At 37.9% G+C, this 15,766-nt stretch overlaps 1 protein-coding gene across 1 annotated transcript; it reads left to right on the top strand.

Annotated features, from left to right (window-relative positions):
- The first annotated feature begins 221 nt into the window (after positions 1–221).
- LOC124371703 lies at positions 222–5,322 on the top strand. The gene is made up of 4 exons (XM_046830038.1): positions 222–406; positions 846–1,149; positions 2,410–2,658; positions 5,285–5,322. Exons 1-4 carry the CDS (start codon positions 299–301, stop codon positions 5,320–5,322), a joined length of 699 nt encoding a protein of 232 aa, XP_046685994.1. The 5' UTR covers positions 222–298.
- The last annotated feature ends 10,444 nt before the right edge of the window (positions 5,323–15,766 follow it).

Here is a 15,766-nt window from a genome sequence, read left to right as displayed (position 1 = left end):
GTTACATTAATCTACTTACTTGCTCTTTACACTTTCGACAATAATAATAACAATAAAAATAATATAATAATACAATAAAAATAAATTTTAATTATTGTAGAATAACGAATTTCATAAACATTTTTGTGTAAATGTGTTGTTATTTTCTTCAATACTAAAATATTCAACAAACTAGATACATTTTTTTTACAGACTTAACTTACTATAAAAACTAATTACGCTTATTAGCAATTTTTTTATATATTAGTATTAATAAAATTGTATTGCACAGGATATTGAAAATGCCGAAGAAAACCTCATGATGAGCGATAACATTTCTATTGAAGAAATTTCGGTTGACGTACTTGATGGCGAGCCAGAAATGATTGGAGATGACGTGGTAAACGATGCAGATCAAGAAATTTGGGTGAGTGTATAATCAATTTTAATCGTTACACGTAAAAGCGTTGTATCAAAATTATAAGCATTACGATTTCAGCTGCATCGAGAGAGCTTATAATGGAGGGTAATAATTTTAATGCTGCAATCTGTGTTGTAACTGACAAACCTTTATGCCAATAACATTGATTGATACAACTAATTAAAAGTAAACAATCGAAATAGCATAATAAATAAGTTTATGATCGTTTGAATTAAAGTGTCTACAAACTACATGATGTAGTTGGAAGTCATAGGTGCATTGCAGGTCAGTCCAGAGACGTTAGGCCTACTTAGTATAAATTGTAAGAGCAAGCCAAAAAAATCAATAAACCCATTTTTTAAGTTTGTTACAATTTAGTAAAAATACTTTTTTTAAATAATGATGTAATAAATATTTTGCCTTAAAGTATAACTATTTTTTTCAGAAACCAGTTCTTCAAGAGGAACTTGTCACCGTGTTTGACGCAGAAATAAGAAGTATAAAAGTAGAGGGATGCTGTCGGCGGAAATGCAGCGACTCGTTTACGCTGGATGAGTTATTGAAGAGCTTTTTGGATAGCAGTAGTCTAGATTATTATAATGAAGGTACGAATCAACTTGATTTAGTAGTATTAGGACAGATCCGTGCCATGTGTAGGCAGAGCAATGAAGTAAAAACTGGGAGCGGATCTAAGGAGAAAGTGAGACAAAGGCTGCGAATGATATACACATTGTCTGGCCAAACTGTTTGTGAGAGGTTGTTCCTAGCCGCAAATGCGATTCAAACGTTTATTGAAACATTTTAAGGTTCATGGTATGGAACCCCCTGTACACAAAAACTTTAAGCGAACACCAAAAAACACACATACTAAAGAAGACACTGAAAATGTTGTTCTTTTCATTAGAAATTATGCAGAAGAGTCAGCTCTTTTTATGCCGGGGCGTTTAGCTAATCATAAAACTATTGTAAAACTACTTCCCTCTTCTGATTCAAAAATGTCCTTGTTTAGAAAATACAAACAAGCATGTGTTGAGGCGTCTAAAAAGTTTGTTGGGTCGTCAGCGTTCCGATCTATTTGGAACATTTTCTGTCCTAATGTTTACATTATGAAGCCTCGGTCAGATTTATGCGAATTTTGCCAAAAAAGCATGACGACCTTCACCAAACTTCGAGGATGTTCTGAAGCTGACAAAGCAGAGTTTATTAAAAAATGCCAAGATCATCTGAATGTTGTAAACATTGAAAGAACAGGTTATAAAACTTTGATAAAAGACACGGTTGACAATTTTAACATAGACTTAGTTGAGTTTGACGAAAATGGTTTAGCAAAACCAAATTCCTATGATGGAAAAATACATTATAGCTTTGACTTTGCACAACAGGTGCACATTCCATTTGATTCTCAACAGCCAGGACCCATCTATTTTCTTACTCCCTACAAAATAGGGATTTTTGGAATCATGAACGATAACCGTCAAAACTCAACATAACTTTTTTAATCCCCGAAGCTATTCAAATTTCCAAAGGTGCAAATGCGATTGTCAAGTTTTCTCCATTATTATTTAGAAAATCATAGTTTCGGGGAAAAACATCTAACATTACACGCAGATAATTGCGTCAGCCAGAACAAGAATAACATTCTTATGGGGTATTTAACTTGGAGAGTACTGAAAGGGTTAAATGATTCTATCACCCTTTCCTTTCTTCCAGTCGGGCATACCAAATTTGGCTGCGATTGGGCTTTTGGTTTATTTAAAAAAAAAATTTAGAAAGGGAAAAGCCAGCTCATTGTGCCAAGTTGCAGACATCGTTGAGAAATCCACTAACATAGGCCTTAACAAATCCATAATAGCTGGGACTGAGCAAGGCGAAGTTTATGTTCATTTATTCGATTGGCTCAACTATTTCCGAAACAAAAAATGGAAAGCGATAAAAAATATTACAAAGTTCAGCCACTTCCATTTTATCTGTAGCCAAAAGGGCAAAAGTATTAGTTAAAACTGGATTAGGTGACCCCGAACAAGAACGGGTAATTACTTCTTCCGAGGAATTGCCAACCGATTTTCCTAAAGAAATCAAACCGGAAGGATTAACATACCAAAGGAAGAAGTATTTGTACCAAAAGATTAAGGAGTTTGCTGACGACGAATTGAAGGACTTACTATGTCCTAATCCAGGACCAGAACCTGAAAATGGAGTAAATGAACCTGATCCAGATCGTCCAGAGGCTTCCGATAAAGATGTTGCTGCAGGTCCAAGTACTCAACCTCCAAAAAAAACGATCAAAAAGAGTAAAAAAATAAAAAATAATCTTCTAGCATTGACACTTTGTATGCTGCAGACTATTAATAACTTGTTTTACTAATGTAGTATATAATTACAAATATATAATAAAACCTTTGTATTTTTTAATTAGGTAGTAATACACTTTATCTTTAAAATGTTGGTTTTTTTTTCAACCCCAATCCATTTAAGGGAGGTTAGGCTTTATTAACTTTTCAGTAGAATAGTCACTGGTGATGAAAACATGGATTTACCACTCAACACCAGAGACCAAACGCCAGAGTATGGTGTGGCAAAAAAAAGGAGAGGCAGCTCCTCAAAAAGCCAAAGTTTTTGAGTCGGCAGGAAAGGTAATGGCTACAGTTTTTTGGGACTGCCGTGGAGTGTTATTGATTGACTATCTTCCTCGTGGCGAAACCATAAATGCAGAAAGGTATTGTGAAGTTCTCACCAGACTTCGGCGGGCAATACAGAATAAACGGCGCGGACTTTTGTCGCGCACGGTTCTGCTTATTCAAGATAACGCCCGACCACACGCTGCTCATGCAACAATGGAACTTTTGAGGAAATTTAAGTGGGATGTTTTTGGTCATCCTCCATACTCACCAGATCTTGCGCCTAGCGATTTTCATCTGTTTCCGGAGCTGAAAAGACACCTTGGCGGTCGGCGATTTGCCAACAGCGATGACCTTCAAAATGAGGTGGATACTTGGCTTAAAAATTTGGCGGGTTAATTTTGTGATGGTGGAATAAAAAAACTACTTCCTAGATACCAAGAGTGCTTAGAAAGGGATGGTAACTATGTAGAAAAAATAAGGTATGATGTAAAGAGTTGAATAAATGTGTTTCAGTTATTTTTTGAGTCTTTTTAACTTTTTCATAATTAATGGAAACTTACTTTTTGGATACCCCTCGAAATTCTAGTCACATAGTATTACAAGTATAAGAGTATGTAAAAAAAATGTTAACCTTATAGCTTAAATAGTGTATGAGAAAAGTGTACTTCAATATGTATAATTTAACATTGCGAGGATAGGGCCTCCCGGCTCCCCTAAAACAAAGACAAAGATAGTAGTTTAAAAATATAAAAAAATTATTGGAATAGCACAAGTAGCTTTTGAGAAAAGGTATCTCAAAATCAAGCAAAATAACATGGCGGAGATAGAAACGCCCGACTCCCCAGTAAAGAATGTTGTAGCCTATTTACAAGCTCGCTTCAGAGAATATTTTGTTCCACTTTATGAATGTAGTGTAGATGAAAGCTCCGTGGCTTTCAAGGGTAGAGTGGAATTCAAATGTTACAATTCACAAAAACCAACCAAATGGGGTTTGAAAGTTGTTGTACTCAGTGATTCAAGACCGGGATATGTTCATAGTTTTGTACCTTATTACGGTTCATTTACAACTGAATCATTAGTTCGCCCAGATCTACCATTCACTTTTAGAATTGTATTGCATTTGGCAGAAAAATTAGTATCGGGTACAATGCAGGATCTGGTTTTCATATATTTACAGATCGATACTACACAAGCTTACAACTCTCGGAGGAATTAAAAAAAATGAATATTCATTTAACTGGAACAGTGATGACTAATGGAAAGGGCTTGCCCAACAGCATAAAAAAGGCAAACTAAAATTTAAAAAATATGAAACTAAGACTTATTGTCATACAAACAACACTTTAGTTTTAGCTTGGCGGGGTAAGCGTGATGTAGTAATGTTGAGTAATATCTACAACAATAATACTGACACTATCTCAAGAAGAGGCAAGGATCATCAAATAAACATACAAAAGGCAACAGTTATTTGTCAGTATAACAAATATATGGGTGGCGTGGACCAAGCAGACCACTATATTGCTTCCTACAAATTTTCCCGTAAATCTCTGAAGTGGTGGAGAAAGCTATTTTTTTGGATGTTGGAAGTGGCAATAGTAAATAGCTTTCTTTTGTTCAACATGAATAAACAAAACCATGGAGAAAGAGCAATTCAACACAGGAATTTCAGAGAAATCCTCATCACTGAACTTGTAGGCTATGTCCGTAACCCTATGAGTTTCAAGCGGGGTCGTCCTTCATCAGTAGAAAAAGAAGAAAAGGCTAAACAAACACCCTCACTTTCTTGCAGCTCATCCAACAAAAAACTAAAGACTGTGCTGTTTGTAGCAATAGAAAGGTGCCAGGAGGAAGAAAGGAAACACTTTACTATTGTAAAACCTGTTCAAAAAATCCTGGTCTTCATCCTGCAGAGTGTTTTGAACGATACCATAACGTGCTAAAATATAAAATTTATTAGTGTAAGTATCAAATTTTATATCTCTATACTATAAATTAGAAATAAAATTAAATTATTATACAATATAATAATGTATATACTTTATTGACTTCCAGTTCGCTAAAAAACGGGTTTTTACTGAAAATATGCTAAAAGAAATACGAGTTGAGGGGGCAGACTGGTGAAAAAAATCCGAGTGGAAAGGGTAACAAATATTACACTCTCTTCAATATGCCGGATGTTTTCCCTAACAATTGATGCATCGCGTCTTATTTTTGCACCCCTCCTCTTGGTGTCCTTCGTCAACACAGCGTGAACATGTCTCAGGGTTCGAACACACTTTACTGGAGAGCCCGAACCTCTGACAGCGGAAACACCACTGGGGGTTTTATAAGTACGGCCGCATAGACAGAGACAAATATCCGGCTATGATGGTTTCTGGCGGATGGGGTTTTGCAAAGGTTATAATGAGACCCGGGGTAGGAACCTTTACCCCGTTTTCGGTCCGAACCATCCTGACAACATCCGTCACCATCTCGCACTGCAGCTCATCCTTAATTTCCTCTTCACTGCAGTCCATTAGGTCTCGACAGAAGACGATTCCCTTGGAAGAGTTCAGAGAGGCATGAGGCTGGACAGTAATTGCTACCTGGTCGAAAAAGCTCGTCATTTTCAGGAAGTTCTTGGATTGGATGCAATTTGTAGCCTCCACCAGAATTGTTCCATTCCTCAGCTTCCTTATAGAGTTTGGTTGCCCTCCACAGGATACTAAAGATTTGTGGATAAGGAACGGGCTCACCTTAGTCAAGGTTTTTCCATCTTCCTTATGACTTAGCACAAGAAATAAAGGTGTAGGAATATTTATCTCATCGTCGTTTTGTTCTTTTTCCATTTGTCTTTGTTTGTTTTGATCAAGCTCACAGTCTGAGTCAGACAACACTGCCGTTTTTTCTCCAGATCACTTTGATCTCTTGCTACCACGCTTAGCCCTAGTTTTGGGGTGATTTCGGTTTCCATAAAGATTTTAACCAGCGCATCGTGTATAAGGGTGCAGGCCGAGATACACCAGGAACAGGCACGCCCTCAATAAAACTGGGTCCCGTGGGAGGCTAGGTTAATCTCCCCCAGATCCCCGGTGTTGATTCGTTTAACCAGGCTGGGTATACTCGCACGTTGCTCCGACACTCCTGCTCAGTACACACTTCCTGAGCAAGGACATCGAAGTGGCTGGCTTCTGAACCAGTATGACTTACGCCTCAGCAGAGACAAGCTCACATCAGCTCTCACCGACACCAGATAGGGCACCTAGTGCCGGCTTAAGCACTCCCAGCGAGCCATGTACTGGAACAGTCGAACAGAGCGAGTACTAATAAGACTCTGGAGGAGGATTGGGTAGGAATTAGGGAAATGGTTAGGTGGGGGTGAGCAATTTAACGTCATATCCAGGACGTCTGTAAAGTTAAGAATAAAATAAAAGTTCTGCAATACAAATTTTCTTATACAGTTTAAATGTGTGTGTCTCTAAAGTAGTGAAAATCCAGTCTTGGTCTCTAAAGTTGTGAAATATAAATTGAAAGAGTTTGCTAAATGTAATCAGCTGTTATATATTAACATTGTATTAAAACAAAACTATCATATGTTTAATTAACTTAATTCAAATTTTATAAATGTGTGTCAATTTATAGTCTAACGTTATAGTCAAGCCATAGAATAACGTTAAAAGTAGGAATTATTATTAATCCTACCTTTTCCTCAGACGACAAAATTGGAAATTTGAGTTCAACTTATAGTTTTAACCGAACATTTTAGCAAATATTAAGTATGCAGTATTTGGTTAGAAGTGAAATGCCAATATCAAAGTCAAAGTTACTGTTTAGTTTTGGATATCAAATTTTAAGACCGTTACAAAACCAATCTTAGTTGTTTTCTTCGGAAATAGGCTCTTAGAACTGCGCATGTATGTACGAGTATATTTTGTTAAGGCAAACTCCACCTTCATATGCATATATTTTCTTGATAGGGTCATCAGGCTAGGAAAACCCAAAAGTGAATCAAAATTGTTACTTATTTGGATTAGCACTGCACAATCCTACATATCTGAAATAAGAACCAATAAACGTTATATTGGCATTTGAATCTCTTAACTGAGTGAATTAAAGTTCTTATATCTGTGCCTTATTCTGCTTGAAAACATGAGAGAACGTCATCATATTGCATCATGAATGCTTTGACAAGGAAGACTATCCTCTTCGACTTTGAAAATTGCATGCGGAGCCGCGGGCAATTGCTACTACTCTATTTAAAAATTAATGGAAATTAAATATTACTCATGGGTTTTAGATACTCGAAATATAAACATGTTCACCCAAATTTTCTATGTTGTATTGAATTTAATCTCACTGCAAAAGTATCTATACAAGCTTTTTATACTCAAATTTAGCGTCGGAAATTAATTAATTTGAACCATAAGTGCTCCTCCTACGAACACAAAAACCACTCGTCAAAGTCTATAGCCACTCGTTATAGTCTTATTTTGCCAGAAAGAAGAGGATGGGTAAACTTAAGACAAAAGTAGCCACCCCACTTCACAGAACAGTTTCTAACCACAGCTAGAAATTTGAGATTTCCAGAATATTCATTTTTAAGTCGTAAATACATTCACTGGAAGAGGTAGTGAGTTTTATTGAGAGTGAACGGCATTACGGGCCATTGAGCATATGAACCAAAAGAAAACGAGGGATGGTCCTTCTAAGAAATTTTGCGTTCTTGAAAGGTTCACGAAAAGTCTATATCAATATTTCTTTTCATTCGTCAAAACGTATTGAGATAAAAGGGGTAGTCAAAGCAACATCAGCAAATCAGTGGTGTTTGTGACCGTGCTCAGTCCTTGTGGTGTGTGTTCAGAAGACCAACTGTGACAAAAAACTGAGGATTCATAGTTGCGAGGTAAGTGAAACCCTTCAACCCTCTGACTGGGAACGTTGTAAATTACGACTTATTTTTTACCGCTGTGAAACTGGCAACGTCGTAAATTACGACTTATTTTTTACCGCTGTGAACTGGCAACGTCGTAAATTACGACTTATTTTTTTACCGCTGTGAACTGGCAACGTCGTAAATTTACGACTTATTTTTTACCGCTGTGAACTGGCAACGTCGTAAATTACGGACTAATTTTTTTACCGCTGTGAACTGGCAACGTCGTAAATTACGACTAATTTTTTTACCGCTGTGAACTGGCAACGTCGTAAATTACGACTTATTTTTTACCGCTGTGAACTGGCAACGTCGTAAATTACGACTTATTTTTTTACCGCTGTGAACTGGCAACGTCGTAAATTACGACTAATTTTTTTACCGCTGTGAACTGGCAACGTCGTAAATTACGACTAATTTTTTTACCGCTGTGAACTGGCAGAGTCGTAATTTACGACTCATTAACACTTTCAGCCTCAAGCCTAAACTGCATTGTATCATCTACAGCCCAAGTAAGTTTGGCGATCTTGAGCTCAGCCCCATGTGTATCAGTCTGGCTCACAGTGTGCTACGTGATCCGTCCGTTCATTTGTCTCACCTTGATTGTCTTCATTTAGCTCGATGTTGGCGTGATAGTGATCCAAACTTAAGTGATAACGAGCCTGATGGTGTACAAGATATTTGTGAACTGCCTCCTAATAATGATATTGATCTCCCTATTGCCCTTCCTGGACACGATGAAGATGAAAACTCCTGAAGACGATGAAATTGTGTGGCAGAATGTTAAGGGTGCTTTGAATGAATTTATATTCTCTCCTTCCGAACCACCGGGGGTAACTAAGGCAGCCAGTGACAAGATAAGTACTAACAAACCTTTTGAATTTTATTCCTTGTTTGTGGATGATGAGGGCAAGGAAGGGCATTGATGAGGGCTATTGTACAGGGCAAATCCTATCCAAAGTTATAAAAAAGTTTCATAGAAAGACATTTTAAAAGATGAATTGCTTACATTTTTAGGCTTACTACTATGGATGGGTCTTGTGAAAAATTAAAGCTGCGTGACTACTGGAATTCCAATCAATCCTCTTTATCAAAATTCTATATCTAAGGTTATGTCTCGCAACAGATTTACAGCAATTTCTTTCCATGTTACATGTTGCTGACAACAAAAATTGATACCAGTAAGTGACAAGCTTGGTAAAATACGGCCAATTATCAATATTCTAAATAGGAAATTTCAAGTAGCAATGAATCCTGATAAGGAGATCTGTATTGATGAATCCATGATCCCTTTTCGAGGTAGGATACATTTTCGCCAATATGTCCCAAGCAAACGCCATAGGTATGGATTGAAACTATTTAAGCTATGCCTAAAAGGTGGTTACACATGGAACATGAAATTATATGCTGGTAAAGAACGTGTTACAGGAGGAAATTCAGTTTCCGACCTCACAGTAATGGAGCTGGTTGAGCCGTTACTCGATGTTGGCCGTACAATGTACACAGACAACTATTACACTAGTGTTCATCTAACCCAATTATTAAATGATAGAAACACACATCTTGTTGGCAAATTGCGTAAAAAAAGGAAAATGAATCCAAAAGTTGTTGAAGAACCTAATTTGAAAAAAGGTGACATGATTATGAAAGAAAGTAATACTGGTATTATATGTGGTAAATGGAAAGATAAGATAAAAGGGATGCATTATTCCTCACTTCGAAATCGTTGCCTGAAATGGTGGAGGTTCAAACTAAGACTGGTATTACAATGAAACCTTCCACAGTTTTAGATTGCAATGGTGTGCAGTCCTACATTGACTTTTCCGATCAACTAGCCTCTTACGGAACAGGTGTTAGGCGTGGATTAAAGTGGTATAGAAAAGTGCTATTTGAACTTCTCACAAACACTGCTGTTGTTAACGCTCACTCAGTATATACGAGTACAGTTTTTCAACTGATGGACATTGTAGCATTTCGGGAAAATCTTGCAACCTCTTTAGTTGTGAAAAACAATGAAAACTGCCGTGAAAATGCTCCTAATAACAGAGGTGGAGCCCATAAACTAACTGAGCTTCCAGATTTGCGAAGGGGTCGATGCCAGTCGTGCTACAAGCGACTGTCTGCTACTTTAAGGCGCAAAGAAGCATCAAGAAAGCGTCTTTAAAACTTTCTGCCCAGGCTGTCGCCAAAAAACATTTATGTGTATAAATTGTTTTTTTCAAATGCATAGATCATAAAAATATTAGTGACAAAGTGGTTTTATAGGCCTAAAAATATTTTATTAGCACTGTAAAAAAGCAAAAAATAAAATACATGTTATTTGTTTTGACACATTATTTTACCCAATAAATAAAATTCATATTAGCTTGTAGCTCTTGTAGTAACTTACCTAACCTTACCTAATTTACTAAAACAATAAATAAGGTTAGGTTAGGTCTACTGCATAAGCTAAAACAATGTTTGGTTTTATAGGTTATCTAATACTTGGTTGAAATGATATACCAGCCTTTATTTGTTGATATCCAATTCAAGTAGTGTGAGTCAAATTGATACACATGGGCTACGAAGAAGAATAAAAAGAATAAAATTTCCTTCCCACCCCACATGTATCATTCTGACTCACAGATTTCATATAGATAATTTAGATGACTAGGAAGCAAAAGTAATGACACATTTTTGATTCTGGGAATCTTTTCTTTGTTTTGAGGCATAAAATCCTTTGGTCTTTACATAATCTTGATCACTTTTAGATTGGGCTGGAGCGTGAGTCAAAATAATACACATGGGTCTTTGGGCCAAACTTAATGTGAGTCTAATATATACACATGGGGCTGAAAAGTGTTAAACATCGTCTACTATTTACGTCATAATTCCGAGAATTACCGCTCGAATCGTATTAAAAGTTATATTACTTTAATCAAAAGATTTCTAATAATGTATTCACTTTTACACGTATATAAATGTTTGATCTTTTACTGGCCGCTGAAATCTGACGACTAGTTGCGCGTGACGTAACTCGGCACCTGTTACTGTTCCGGACAGCTGTTCGGTTGCTTGCTTTGTTTGTTTACGACTCCAGTCGTGTGTTGTGTTGTGATCATCATGGATAACGATTTGCCCTCCAGTGAAATCCGTGAAATACTTTATAATAGTGATGATTCAGATAAAAATAGTGATATTTCTGTGAATGTGTTTCCTCCCGATTATCTCTAGAGGATTAGGAGAGAGTGTTGTACCAAGACCATAATGTACCAGGGAACAGGTAGGTGGATCTAGCCACTCCTGCCGTCTAACGGCTAAAAACTCTACTAGTTCCAAACATCGCCGCTAGGTTATGCTGACCTCAGTTTTTGGCTACATTCCGGCAAGAAACCTGCGTTCAGTAAAAAAATCAAAGTTTTTGCGTGTCAAAAGTAGAATTTTGAAGCATTTTACGAACTTATTTATGCTGCTACTAGTGTTCGGCCACAAATTAACATCAGCGTATTGGATTATAACACTAAACGTGAGTATAAACCATTATTTGTTTTCCTCAATATGCTAGTTGTGTTGTTTGTAGGCCTAGCTTTTCTCAAAATGGCTACCTAATGTACCAGGAAACAACTTTACATCATGTACCAGGGAACACCAATTTTGGTGTTCCATGGTAGGGGAGACCGGGGCAGGTTTTCGCACGGGGCACGTTTTCGAACGGGCTTTAATTCCTAAACCAGCCGCTAGAGCGGCAACACCAATCAGCGTCGTATGATGGGCCACGCCCCCTAGTGGCAGTTCTGTTAGTTTCACGTTGATGGGACGCACGCACTGTTGAGCAAAGCCAACTTTTGTTGTTCTTCGAACAGGTGAGTAAGTTTTTATGTTATGTTTAAAAGTTAAAAATCACACGTTTTCTTTAATTTGAAACAATGTGAAATGATATATTTCGATAAAGCGCTTTCTTCTGTTGTCTTATGATATAGATATTGGATAAAGAAACACTTGTTTTAACCAAATTAGGTTAGTTTAAATCTAAAAATATGGCGGACGGGGCAAGTTTTCGAATTACTAGCCGGGGCAAGTTTTCGCTATCGAAAACACTGCCCCGTCTTTTCCAAATATAATTCATGCTAAATTTACTTCATTGATTTTCACTTAAAGTCAAATAAATATGTATTGAAAGAAGATTTAAAACAGTTGAAAATGCCATTGTATATTAACAATTTGGCAGTAAATGGGTTATAAATAGTAATTTAAAATTCTCTTCATATTTAATCAAATTTCCTCAGTTTTTTTTTGGGTAGGACCTAAATATAATTAATTTAACGGTTTCCATTCTTCATTTCAGTTTTCTTCATCATGGTTCGCAATTACGTGAGAAAGACAGGAAGAGGGAAGTATGAAATTGAGACAATGGAGGAGAGCGGTAAAAGAAGTGAGGGGAGGGAGAAGTATGAGAAGCGTAGCTGCAGAATTTGGATTGTGTGATAGAACACTAGCAAACTATTGCAAGAAATTGTCCGCTGCACCAGGTTCTACTGATCCCTCAAATGAAGCGGTTATTATTCAACCAAATCCTATTATTATCTACTACAGTAAACAATGATCTGGTGATTCCTGACCACAATCTACTCGTGATCCGGCGATTCCTGGCACTTCTACCCATGATTTGGCCAATTCCTGGCCCATCTACTCGTGATCCAGTGATTCCTGGCACTTCTACCCATGATTTGGCAATTCCTGGCCCATCTACTCGTGATCCAGTGATTCCTGGCACTTCTACCCATGATTTGGCAATTCCTGGCCCATCTGTTACGTGATCCGGCGATTCCTGGTGCTTCTACTGAAGGTACTGCTGCAACAAGCCAGTCAGCTCAAACCATGGTCGCAGTTTGGCTACGCACGGAACTGGAAGGTAAGATTCCTTATGCAGTAGCCTATATTTAAACACGCTATATCTTTATCATAGAGCCTATTAAATTTTTTACTAGGTTAAGAACTTAGGGATTTCACTGGGGCAAGTTTATTTCTCGCATTATAGAAGAGAAATAAACTAATTGTTGCGTTGGTTTTTGTCTGTCCAGGTGTTTGAGCCATTCCAAGAACAAATGCTGGCTGAGTATTTGCTCAAGGCATCTGATATATACTTTGGATTAACGCCTAAGGAAGGTTAGACGATTTGCGTACACTTACGCCTGTAGCATGTAATTGCAAAATTACCCCCAAGCTGGTCAGAAAATGAAATGGCCGGCCCTGACTGGTTCACCTCATTCATGAAGAGAAATAAAACACTTTCCATCAGAACTCCACAAGCAACTAGTATGTCCCGGGCAACAAGTTTCAACCGGACGAACGTTTGACCTGTTTTTCAGGAACCTAACCACTGTCCTCCAACGATTTCAGTATGGGCCTAATGATATATGGAACGTTTGACGAGACTGGCGTCACATACCGTTCAACGACCAGATAGAATTGTAGCGCGGCGTGGATTTAGGCAAAATAGGGAAACTAACTTCCGCTGAACGAGGAAATCTCGTCACAATTGCGTTTGCAGTGAATGCAGCAGGCAATAGTATTCCCCCGTTCTTCGTATTTCCTAGAGTAAGATACCATGATCACTTCATCCGTGACGGGCCTCCTGGTTGCGAAGGCGATTCAAATCCTTCTGGATGGATGAAGGAAGCCAATTTCCTGAAATTTGCCAAACATTTTTGTCTCTCAGGCCAGATGCTCCAAGGAAAAACCTTGCATTCTATTGCTAGACAATCATGAATCGCACTTATCAGCCGACGTCTTAGATTTATTTAAAGACAACGGTGTGTGACCTTACTCTCATTCCCCCCTCACTGCAGCCACAAGCTTCAACCTTTGGACCGTTCTGTGTATGGACCTCTTAAAAAATACATCAACACTGCGTGTGATGCTTGGATTTGTACAAACAAAAAGACCTATGGGGATATATGATATACCATCCATTTTGAAATCGGCAGCACCTCTGGCGTTAACACCAACTAACATTATGGCTGGATTCAGAGTGTCAGGTATTTTTCCTTTGAATCCATTGATCTTCACGGATTCTGATTTCATGCCGAGCTACTTTACTGACAGGCCTGCTCCAGCTGGAAACAATCCCTCCTCAGAACCAAATTTGGACCAATCGTCTGAGAATCCTCCAGCACCAAGCTGTCTATCACAAGTAGCTTCTTGCCCTTCACCAGAGGATGTGAGGCCCCTCGAAAAAGCAGGGCCACGAAAAGAAACCACCAAAGGGACGGAAGAAAAGGAAGTCGAGTATTTTAACCGGACACCCCAGTTAAAGAACAGCTGCGACCTTGAACAAGAAATGGCCAAGCAAAAACGTATCAAACTAGAAAAAACACAACAAAGCAAAGGAACTACAAATTTTAAAGTCTGTCAAGAAGGGCCTTTTTCAAAAATAAATCAGCTAATGCTGAAAAAGCAAGTAGACCTTCCACCAAGAAGAAATCAACCTCACGTCAGAATTTGTCAGATGATGAAGAAGAGACTGACTCCGTCTGCATCTATTGCTTGGAAAAAATACAGCAATTCGAAATCAAGTGAGCAGTGGATACAGTGCACCCGCTGCAAACGATGGGCACACGAAGATTGCATTAAAGGCGATTCTGCGTATTTTGTTTGCCTCAACTGCGACAGTGACGATGATGCCGAATTTTGCTAAGATTAGTTGTTATGAAAACAAAAACAATGTCATTTTCATTAATTATACGAGTGTGTTAAAAAAATGTGTGTTATTTTTCTTACAGATGTATTTTAATGCATGCGAAAACTTGCCCCAGGGTAATAAAATGCTGTGCGAAAACATGCCCCGGGTACGGGGCACGTTTTCGCACATGACTTACTTTTACTTTTTGGTGTTTTTATTAAAAATAGTTCATATTTCATCAAAGAAAATACTCTCTAATTGTAGCTGAAATACCACTGAGTGTAATGGTATGTCTTGGTTGTCTAGGTTTTAAGGAAAAAATACAAAAAATTAAGACATATAAATGCGAAAACCTGCCCCGGTCTCCCCTACATTAGGTGCAGAAATTATGTTTGTTATAGGTACAATGCCGGAGAAGTAAGACGGGGAAGAAAAGAGAATCGGTAAACTCTGAAAATCTTAAGAAAGCAATCGAAGCAGTTACTGCAGAGGACGATACTAAGATTTCGTTAAGAGAAGCTTGTAAAACTTTTGATGTCAAATTACGAGACTTTCTGAACAATTAAAAAGGTTTCGTGAATCAGAAGCCACGAATATTCCTATGAACCTAAGTATGAAAACCATAAAGTGTTTTCGGCACAAGAAGAAGGCCTTTTGATAGACTACATAAGGAAAGTAGCATATATGAATTATGGGCTTACCAAAAAAGGCGTGAGACAGCTGGCATACAGATTATGCCGAAGCTAATGGAAAAAAACTACTCCGGAAACCTGGAAAGTTAGTGAAATGGCAGGAGAACAATGAATGCGTCATTTTACGAAGCGTCACAGCGAAGGGCCTAACGCAATCTCCATTGTAAGACCTGAAGCCACTAGCCTTTCGAGATTGACTAGTTTCAATAAAACAAACGTTGGTGAGTTTTTCAAAAACTCAAAATGTGTATATTCAACATTTGGCCCGATTCCTCCTCACAGAATGTGGAACGACGTAGACGAAACTGGCTTATCTACGGTTCAGGTTCCAACAACCCATCGTTGCTCCAAAAAGGCGTGAAGCAAATTGGAAGTGTGACGTCAGCAGAAAGGGGAACTTTAGTCACAATGATTGGTTGTGTGAATGCGATCGGTAACCATATGCCACCAATGTTCATTTTTCCAGAGTATTTTTCAAAA

This window comes from Homalodisca vitripennis, unplaced genomic scaffold (assembly GCF_021130785.1).
Source record: "Homalodisca vitripennis isolate AUS2020 unplaced genomic scaffold, UT_GWSS_2.1 ScUCBcl_1875;HRSCAF=6046, whole genome shotgun sequence".
NCBI lineage: Eukaryota > Metazoa > Arthropoda > Insecta > Hemiptera > Cicadellidae > Homalodisca > Homalodisca vitripennis.
Note: the sequence above shows the minus strand (reverse complement) of the source record. Positions and strands in the feature narration are given on the sequence as shown.

Excerpts from the sequence above, each read along its gene's own strand:
- LOC124371703 (XM_046830038.1), top strand. The coding sequence starts at position 299 with ATGATGAGCGATAACATTTCTATTGAAGAAATTTCGGTTGACGTACTT. Across the intron at positions 1,150-2,409 it reads ATTGTCTGGCCAAACTGTTT|GTGACCCCGAACAAGAACGG; the intron begins GTGAGAGGTTGT and ends AAACTGGATTAG. Across the intron at positions 2,659-5,284 it reads AGATGTTGCTGCAGGTCCAA|GGTTCGAACACACTTTACTG; the intron begins GTACTCAACCTC and ends AACATGTCTCAG.